The sequence below is a fragment of the Tupaia chinensis genome, unplaced genomic scaffold, assembly GCF_000334495.1.
Source record: "Tupaia chinensis unplaced genomic scaffold, TupChi_1.0 Scaffold138665_1, whole genome shotgun sequence".
Classification (NCBI taxonomy): Eukaryota; Metazoa; Chordata; class Mammalia; order Scandentia; family Tupaiidae; genus Tupaia; species Tupaia belangeri.
Window position 1 is genome coordinate 193431 of NW_006198557.1, and position 10052 is coordinate 203482.

Here is a 10052-nt window from a genome sequence, read left to right on the forward strand (position 1 = left end):
CTGGACCCTCTCATATGGCCAAGCATGGTTCAAGTCCGGGACCTGATGGCTTGCTTTCTTACTTTCCTTCCCCCACCGCCCCCCCCACCCCCATCTCTCTCTGGTCAAATTTAAAGAAAGTTAAATAAAATAACTCTTAAAAAAAAAAAAAGAAACTAGTGGAGGAAAGATTTGAACCAAGCGCATGTCCGCTCTCTTAACCAGTGGGCCCATACTAGGAGCTCTTTACATATAATTCGGAGGGCAAAAAATATTTGATAGGAATGGGCTCTCTAGGCCTGCGGTGCTCTCTCTAGCCCCGCCCACCTTTCCTGCAAGCCCCGCCCGGGCTTGACCACGCCCCTGGTCTTAAAAAAAAAAGGGTGTCGGGGTGGCGGCTGGCCGCGGTGGCGGCGGCGGCGGCGGCGGGGGTCGCGGCCGGGGCCAGGCAGTCGTGACTTCGGAGGCGGAACCTTGGCGAGCAGCGCCCCCCACGTGAGGTGACCCCCTCGGAGGGAGCGTGCGCTGCCTCGCACCTCCGCGTTGCAGCAGATCCGGGGTGCAAGGGTGTAGGGGGAAGGTCGGGGTCGGGGAACAAAGGCAGGACTGCGCGGACGCCTCTGCTCTCGCCCCCACCCAGCTGGGCTAGTCCTCGAGCGCTAATGGGGCGTGGGCAGGCCTGAGAGCCCAGCTGGGGCCAGGCGGCGGGACCATATGGTGATGGGGGCAGGTGTCCCAAATCCAGTGGAGGGGGACCCTTACTAGTGCCAGGCGTGAGGGAGGGTCAGCTGATCTTCCGGAAGCCGTGGGACCGGCTGACAGCCAGAGGTGGGGCGGGGACCCCCTGGCAGCGCTGTCTAGGTGAGGGTAGGTTTCCTGCCTCTTCCCCTCCCCAAACCCGTTCTCCCGGAACACGGGGTGGGGCCCGCTTAGGTCCTCGTTGAAAAAGGAAAAGTGCCCAAAGGAGGTTGAGAAATACTTTCTCTAGGGCTTCCTCTGCCTGGGTTCCCTCCATTCATGCAGAATTTCTGGGGTGTCCTCGTGCACAGGATGGGGGAGCAGCCCTCCACAGCTGGGGAAACTGAGGCTTAGGGAGGGAGTGATGGGGTGCAGGCAGAGTGGGCAGCGCAACCAGGGCCGGGTTAGGACAGGAAGGTGGAAGGGGCAGGCTTTGGGATATTTCGGGTGTTTGGGATGGGTCCTGGGGTTTGAGGACTTTCTCTGCTTCCTCCTGGGACTGGGTGGATCAGCCTTACCTGGAGGGAGACACGTCCAGCCCCTTTGACAAATAGAAAATGACACATTGCTTGAGGGGGAAGTGGGCTTCCAGGGAAACCTGGCTGTAGCCACAGACCCCCTCAGGGTTCTGCCCTGGGGAGCAGGGAAGGGGTTAAACTGGGCTGGGGTGGGGGCAGGGCGGCCCCCCCACTTACAGTGGCAGACACCTGCCAAAGTCAATACAGGCCCTGAGGGGGTGGCTCTCTCCAGCTGCCAGCCCCCCCTCCAGCTCACACCTGGGCCACACCAGCTGCTCACCGAGGGCGAAGTCCACACCTGCACCTTCTGCAGGATGCAGTTCCTCCCCAATGCGGTCCTACATTAGAGGCTTCTTTTTTTTTTTTTTTTTTTTTTTTTTTGAAGGGTTTTTCATCTGGGTGTGTTGTTGCGAGAGACAGAAAGCGAGAAATCACCCCTCAGAAGGGATGGCCTCGTCGCAATCCCTTCTCCTCCATTCTCCTTCCGGGATCTTGGGCACGCACACGCGCCCGGTGTGTTTTTTAAGCCACCGGGTCCGGGACATGAACCGCGGTCGACTACATGGGATACCAGCGACATAGCCATTACACTAACTGCTGGTCCCTACATTAGAGGCTTCTGAATCGCCTCCAACCCTGAAACCCCTGTGACAAAGACTTAATTTGCCAGAGGGTGTGAAGTTGTTTTTTTTTTTTTTGAGAGGTTTTTGCTGTAGGGCGCGTGTGCTTGCCAGACAGAGACAGAGAAACAGAAAGCGAGAAATCACTCCCCAGGGAGATGGCCACGCCGCAATCCCTTCTCCATCCTCCTCTCGGGATCTTGGGCATGCATGCACACGTGCCCGGCGTGAGTTTAAGCCACTGGATCCGGGACTCGAACCGTGGTGGCCTATGTGGGAATCCAGGGACATAAGCATTACTCCAACTGCTTGTCCCAGAGGGTGTGAAGATTTAATAACAGTCACATTTATGGAAGGCCAAGTGTATACCCGGCATAGTTTTATGATTGGTATGTGTATTTTTTTAAAGAATTATTTTATTTAACTTTATTTATTATAATTATTTTTAATTGATTAACTTATTTACTTATTTTTTTAATTTGACCAGAGTGGGACAGAGAGAGAGAGAGAGAAGCTACCAGGTCTGGGACTTGAACCACAGTCTGCCGTGTGGGAGTCTAGTACCTTAACCACCACACCACCTGCCAGCTCTTTTATTTAATCTTAATTTTTAAAAATTTTGCTATAGGGCATGTGCACTCACCAGAGAGAGACAGAGACGAAGAAAGAGATGGGAAAAGCAAGAAAGCAAGCTGCCAGGTCTGGGACTTGAACCATGGGTACCTATGTGGGAGTCCATTGCCTTAACCACTGTGGCACCTGCTGGCCCCATGAATAAACTTCAAAAAAATTATTTCAGGGGCCAACAGGTGGCAAGGTGGTTAAGATGCTAGACTCTCACATGGCCGACTGCTTTTTGAGCCCTGGACCTGGCAACTTGAAAATTATGCTGGGAGGGACCAGTGCATGTGTAATGGTTACATTGCTAGACTCCCATGTAGTCTACCGCGGTTCGAGTCCCGGACCCAACAGCTTGAAACTCACACCAGGCAGGTGTGCGTGCATACCCAAAATCCCTTCCCCTTCCCCTCCCCCCGAGGGATCATGATTTCTTGCTTTCTGTCTCTCCAGCAAACACACGCACCTATAGCAGAAATATCTCTAATAAAAACCAAAAAAAGGAAAAAAAAAAAAGTCACTCTGGGCGCTTGTGTGTGCGTGCCTAAGTTCCCAGGAAGACAGTGGAGTAGAAAGGATTGCAGCATGGCCATCCCCAGTGGGGTGATTTCTCTCTTTTCCTCTCACTGTCTCTGTCTCTCTCTGGTGAGTGCAGGCACCCAATGGCAAAAACCTAAAAAAAAAAAAAAAAAAGAAAAAGAAGAAAAAATTCATTTAGGCACTCAACAAATTACTCTTTCAGGTAGGGATAATGACAGCCATCCCATTTTCCAGAAGACACCATTGAGGTCCATAGAGAGCAAGAAGGCGTCCATGGCAGAGCCGGGATTTGAACCCAGGGCCGAGGTATCCGGTAGAGCTGCACCTAGTGTTTTATTCCCCAACAGGGCCCAGTCTGCCCACCTGAGGATTTCAGGCCTCCCCCCCGGAGGCACCTGCCAAGATGGCGTCAGCTGGAGACCCCCCTGCGGGCCCCCGGGACGCGGCCGACCAGAACTTCGACTACATGTTTAAGCTGCTGCTCATCGGTAACAGCAGCGTGGGCAAGACGTCCTTCCTGTTCCGCTACGCCGACGACTCCTTCACGCCCGCCTTCGTGAGCACCGTGGGCATCGACTTCAAGGTCAAGACCGTCTACCGCCATGACAAGAGGATCAAGCTGCAGATCTGGGTGGGCCTGTGGCTGGGGCGGGGCCCTCCTTGCAGGGACGTGGACGGGGGTGAGGGCTGTGGGGAGGGTCTGCAGAGAGGGCGAGGCATGAGCGGTAACTGAGCAGGACGAGGGGGACACGCCTGCCCTGGGTGGCCACTGGGAGACTACTGTCCCTTGAGTCCGAATGGACCCAAGGCAGGTCCTGAGTGCTGGGAACCAGGGGAAGAGATTTGGGTACCAGCTTGGGGTGAGCCTGGGGACCCCTGTCGAGCCTATGTGGTCTTCAGGGCTACCCCCGTCCTGCAGTGGCTGGAAACGACCCTGGTAACCAGAACCCATGTGTCATCAAGCCCCTAAGGCCCAGGTGACTCTTGTTTGTGGTCATCAAGGTGGTTCCCGAGATGGGTCAGAGGGACTCAGGGGTCTGTGAGAGGCCACTGACCCCGCGGACTGGGAACCCCTCCAAGGCAGGGCCATGTCTCCCATCAGACGGGGGGGGCTCCCTTGAGAGTCCATGTCTCCCCCATCAGACTAGAGGCTGTGTGGGCAGGGCCAGGTCTCCCCCATCAGACTAGAGGCTGTGCGGGCAGGGCCAGGTCTCCCCCATCAGACTAGAGGCTGTGCGGGCGGGGCCAGGTCTCCCCCATCAGACTAGAGACTGTGAGGGTAGGTCCAGGTCTCCCCCATCAGACTAGAGGCTGTGCAGGCAGGTCCACATCTTCCCTATCAGACTAGAGGCTGTGCGGGGCAGGCAGGGTCGCCAGGTCTCCTCCATCATACTACTGGTCAGGTCCAAGTCTTCCCCATCAGACGAGAGGCTGTACGGGCAGAGCCAGGTCTCCCCCATCAGACTAGAGGCTGTGCAGGCAGGTCCACATCTTCCCTATCAGACTAGAGGCTGTGCGGGCAGGGCCAGGTCTCCTCCATCATACTACAGGCTGTGTGGTCAGGTCCAAGTCTCCCCCATCACACTAGAGGCTGTGCGGGTAGGTTCACATCTCCTCTATCAGACTAGAGGCTGTGCGGGCAGGGCCAGGTCTCCTCCATCAGACTAGAGGCTGTGCAGGCAGGGCCAGGTCTCCTCCATGAGACTAGAGGCTGTGCAGGCAGGGCTAGGTCTCCTCCATTAGACTAGAGGCTGTGTGGGCAGGTCCAAGTCTCCCCCATCAGACTAGAGGCTGGGGGGGCAGGGGGCAGTCCTCGCTCTAGACTAGAGGCTGTGCAGGCAGGTCCATGTCTTCCCTATCAGACTAGAGGCTGTGCAGGCAGGTCCAGGTCTCCTCCATCAGACTAGAGGCTGTGCGGGCAGGGTAGGTCGTCTCCCCTATCAGACTAGAGGCTGTGTGGGCAGGGCAGGTCCATGTCCTCCCCATCAGATCAGAGGCTGTGCGGGCAGGACCCCATCTCCCCCATCAGACTAGAGGCTGTGCGGTCAGGACCCCGTCTCCCAGACTAGAGGCTGTGCAGGCAGTCCATGTCCTCCCCATCAGACTAGAGGCTGTGTGGGCAGGGCAGGTACCCTGCTCAGGCAGGGCCTAGAGTGGGGTGAGAACAACGTGGCTTCCAGCCAGCTGACCGCACTGTCCACCCAGGACACGGCGGGCCAGGAGCGCTACCGCACCATCACCACAGCCTACTACCGGGGCGCCAGATGTACGACGTGGCCAACCAGGAGTCCTTCGCCGCCGTGCAGGACTGGTGAGTGCCTGCCGACCCCTGACCTCTGACCTCTGCCTTCTCCCTGACCCCCCAACCTCCGACTCACGGCCTCCACCTCCACAGGGCCACGCAGATCAAGACCTACTCCTGGGACAACGCCCAGGTCATCCTCGTGGGGAACAAGTGTGACCTGGAGGACGAGCGGGTTGTGCCCACCGAGGACGGCCGGAGGCTCGCCGATGACCTCGGTTAGTGCATGGCGTGGGCTGCAGGCCCCGCGTCTCCCAGAACCAAAGCCCTGTCCCCATCCTCAGGTCCCTGGTCCAACCACAGTCCCCAACCTTTTGAGGATCTGCCCAGAAAAAGACCCATGTGGGTGCCTCTTCTCTGCCAAATTCCAGTGCTCGTTCCCTGGGAACCCAGCAAAACCAGTGGTTCAAAAGGAACCATTTCTACTTGCAGGAAAGTTATCTTACAGCCCCACTGTCGCAGGCAGGAAGTGGCATGTATGTAGTGTACCATGTTGCAGTAGTTTTAGTGAAAATTTGGAACCCCCTTAAATATGTTACAGCAGAGAGCAGTGAACAGAAATGGTTTGCATTCGGTGGAGTACTATACAGCCATGAAAAAGGGTGCGGGTGTTCTTTCTGTTCTATATAGCAAGATCTTTGTGCTGTACGAGCAGCCTTCACAAAACTCATGAAGAGCCAGCCATGGTGTGGTGGGGAAAGGAGCTGGATCCCTTGTGGCAACCTTATGGTTCAAGTCCTGGACCCGGCAGCTTGAGATACATGCTAGACTTTGTGTACAAGCATGCCCAAACTTCCAAGAGGAGGGGGAAATGGAGCAGGGATTACCGTGTGACCACTCCCCATGGAGAGCGCGCTCTCACTTCCCTTCTCTTTCTTTCTGTTTCTCTCTGTGACCACAAGTGCCTGCTGGTGAATTTTTTTAAAACGGAGGGCACAGCAGGTGGCCTGTGGTTTTAATTTGACCAGAGAGGGACAGAGAGAGAGTGAGAGAGAAAGCCACCAGGTCTGGGACTCAAACCATGGTCGACCATGTGGGAATCCATGACCTTTAACCACCATGCCACCTGCCAGCCCTGCTCCATGAACTTTTTTTTTTTTTGGAGAGGTTTTTGTTCTATGGCACGTACCCTCACCAGAAAGCCAGAGAGCAAGAAAGCGCGAAGGATGGCCACGCCGCAATCCCTTCTCCTCCATTCTCCTCTCGGGATCTTGGGCACGCACGCACACGCGCCCAGCGTGAGTTTAAGCCACCGGGTCCAGGACTTGAACCACGGTCAACTACATGGGAGTCCAGCAACGTAGCCATTACGCCAACTGCTGGTCCCATGCTTGTTATCACTATTATTTTTAGAATTATTTTATTTAACTTCATTTATTTATTTACTTATTTTAATTTGACCAGAGACGGACAGAGTGAGAGAGAAAGAGAGAGGGATAGTGAAAAAGCAAGCCACCAGGTCTGGGACTTGAACTGCAGTCGGCCGTGTGGGAATCCAGCACCCTTAACCACCATGCTACCTGCCGGTCCCATTATTATTATTATTATTTCAAGAATTATTTACTACTATTTATTCATTCATTCATTTTCATTTGACCAGAGAAAGACAGACATACAGAAAGAAGGAAAGTGAGAAAGCAAGCCACCAGGTCCGGGACTCAAACTGTGGTCAGCCATGTGGGAGTGTCCAGTGCCTTAACCACCACACCACCTGTTGGTTTCAACCATTATTTTTTTTAATGTTTTTTTTGCTATAGAGTGTGCATTCAGGAGAGAGAGGGGGGGGAGAGAATGACAAATTATCCCTTGGGGGAATGGCCACGCTGCAGCGTCTTCTCCTCCATTCTCGGGATTTGGGGCACACATGCGAATGCACACCTGTGCCTGGCATGATTTTCAAACTGCTGGGTCTGGGACTTGAACTGCAGAATTGGCCAGCCATGTGAGAATTGGCCCATGGACTTAGCAGAGAGAAAGTCCCCTCCAGCAGGGTGTCACCACACCGTGGTCCCTTCTGCATTTCTCCATCCTATCAGGAATAGGGGCACGCGCACACACGTACCTGGTGTGTGTTTCAAGCTGTCGGGGCTGGGACTTGAACCAGCCATGTGGGATCTAAGTCCTTAACTCCTAGGCTACCGGCCTGGCCCAGCCTCAGAGTTTTATCATCAGCATCCTCACCGGTCCCGATTTACAGATGAGCAAACGGAGGCTCAGAGAGGCTCAGCGCCTCCGCCCGGGGCCACACCTGCCCAGGCCACACCGCGGCATCCAGGAATCCACGCGTGCGGGATGCCACAACCCAGGCTCTGTCCCTTGTGAGGAGTGGGGGTGGGGGGAGGTCTCACAGATGTCCCCACCTCACGTCCATCCAGGTTTTGAGTTCTTCGAGGCCAGCGCCAAAGAGAACATCAACGTGAAGCAGGTCTTTGAGCGCCTGGTGGATGTCATCTGCGAGAAGATGAACGAGTCCCTGGAACCTGCCTCCAGCCCAGGCAGCAACGCCAAAGGCCCAGCCCTGGGGGACGCCCCGGCCCCCCAGCCCAGCACGTGCAGCTGCTAGAGAGGCCTGGAGCCCCGCCCACCCCCTCCAGCGTCTGCAGGGACTGTGAGCGAGGCAACAGCCGCTGGCCTGTCTCCAAGCTCAGGGCACCCCTTCCCCTCTCATCAGCTGTACCCCCGTTCCTGCATGGTTCGCCGTCACGTCGGAGGCTGCAGACCCTGAGGGTTCCACTGTGCATTGCAGACAGGGTCCCCAGGGCATGGACTTGCACGGTTTGCTGCTTTTCAGGGTTCCATTCGGGTGGGCAGGCAGCATGGCCCCCGCGCCCAGGGACATCCACGGTGCCTTCTGGGTTAGAACCACTTTCCGGGGCTCGTCTGTGTTGGGCATTGCCGGGTGTCCACGAGCTCGCTGAGGAGTGTTCTCACACATGCTGCCTGGCTCTCGGAGATAATCTCGCGAGATGTGGAGGTGGCTGCTCTAGTTCGGGTGCCCCAGGCTGGACCCTACACCTGCCTCATGGTGCATCCCGGACACCACGCTCCAAGATGCAATGGCAGTTTGCACCCCTGAAGGCCCCTCTCTGGTGGCCCGAAGACCCTGCACTCGCAAAAGCAGTATTAAAACAGCGTTTCCCATTGAAGACAGGTCGGGGAGCTTCAGGGAACCCCCAAAGTGATTTCCAGGCTGGACCCTACACCTGCCTCATGGGCGTCCCGGACACCACACTCCAAGATGCAATGGCAGTTTGCACCCCTGAAGTCCACGAGCTCGCTGAGGAGTGTTCTCACACATGCTGCCTGGCTCTCGGAGATAATCTCGCGAGATGTGGAGGTGGCTGCTCTAGTTCGGGTGCCCCAGGCTGGACCCTACACCTGCCTCATGGTGCATCCCGGACACCACGCTCCAAGATGCAATGGCAGTTTGCACCCCTGAAGGCCCCTCTCTGGTGGCCCGAAGACCCTGCACTCGCAAAAGCAGTATTAAAACAGCGTTTCCCATTGAAGACAGGTCGGGGAGCTTCAGGGAACCCCCAAAGTGATTTCAGGCTCCACAATCCACGTCTCCCAAGACCCCGCCACCGTGTCGGTTTATCCACCGCGTCTGGGATCCTGAATTGACTTCCAGAGCTTTGGGCCACTTCAGGTGGGACAGAGGCGTCCCCAACCCCTAGGATTCTCACTCCTGGGCTTTCTGCCAAGAATAAGCCCTCGGCTGGGGGGGCCCCCTGGAGGCCTGTGTGTTAAGCAAGGTCTTTGCAAATCTTAACTGAAAACGGAAATGGAGCAACGGCCCACAGCCAGCGGGAGGCTGCAGTGCCCCAGGGTGAAGACCTGGGCTTCTCCCACCTGGACACCCCGTGTCCATGTCTCCGGCTGTGCCTTTGGGGGGTCCGGAGCTGTCCCTTCTAAGGGAGGCTTTGGGGGCTGGCTTGGAGGAACACGATGGCCGGGTTGTGTAATTTGCTGTTGTCGTTTCTGTTTGTGGACATGGGTCGGGTGTGGTAGGTGCTGTGGGCAGATGGACTGTGACAGTGTTGGGGTCCTGCTTGTGGAGGTGTAGGTCTTGATACCCCTGCTTACCTGCCTCTCCTGCCCACCAGAGCTCAAACTGATGGCATGGCACACCCTGGATATCAACTGACACCCCGTAATGTGGCCGACACTGTGAGGAAGGCCCAGGTGGATGGTTTGTGTTCTCACCTCCCCGACTCCGACTTGGGGGTTGTATCCACCCCCCACCCCAACCCCCCACTTCCTGCAGCCTTAATGAACCCAGGTGCCTCCCGCAGGTGTGTGTGAGGGGAAAAGGCCTGGTTCAAGTTGAGATTTTTTTTTTCTAGGGAGCCCCACTTACCCCAAATCAGGGACCACCCTTAGAATATCAAAGGGGGGCCGGAGCCAGCAAATGGTGTAATGGCTATGCCCCTGAACTCCCATGTAGTCCACCGTGGTTTGAGTCCTGGACCTGGCAGTTTAACAAAACTCATGCCGGCGTGTGTGCCCAAAAATCCCGAGAGGAGAATGGAGGAGAAGGGATTGTGTGGCCAACCCGCACCCCCCAGAGGTGATTTCTCACCCTCTGTCTCTCTGGCAAGCGCATGTGCCCTATAGCAAAACTCTCTCAAAAAAAAGAAAAGAAAAGAAAAGAATGTCAAGGGGGATGCTGTAGTTTGCTGGCAAATTTAAATGAATATTTTCTTTTTTTTTTGGAGAGGTTTTTGCAATAGGGCG

The 10052-nt window shown here is 55.9% G+C and overlaps 1 protein-coding gene across 1 annotated transcript; it reads left to right on the top strand.

Moving 5' to 3' along the window:
- The first annotated feature begins 368 nt into the window (after window positions 1–368).
- RAB3D (RAB3D, member RAS oncogene family) lies at window positions 369–8495 on the top strand. Its single transcript, XM_014592889.2, is given in 6 exon segments — window positions 369–479; window positions 3361–3644; window positions 5219–5273; window positions 5276–5324; window positions 5409–5533; window positions 7691–8495. Coding segments are annotated over 5 exon segments (645 nt in total). The 5' UTR covers window positions 369–479; window positions 3361–3416; the 3' UTR covers window positions 7879–8495.
- The last annotated feature ends 1557 nt before the right edge of the window (window positions 8496–10052 follow it).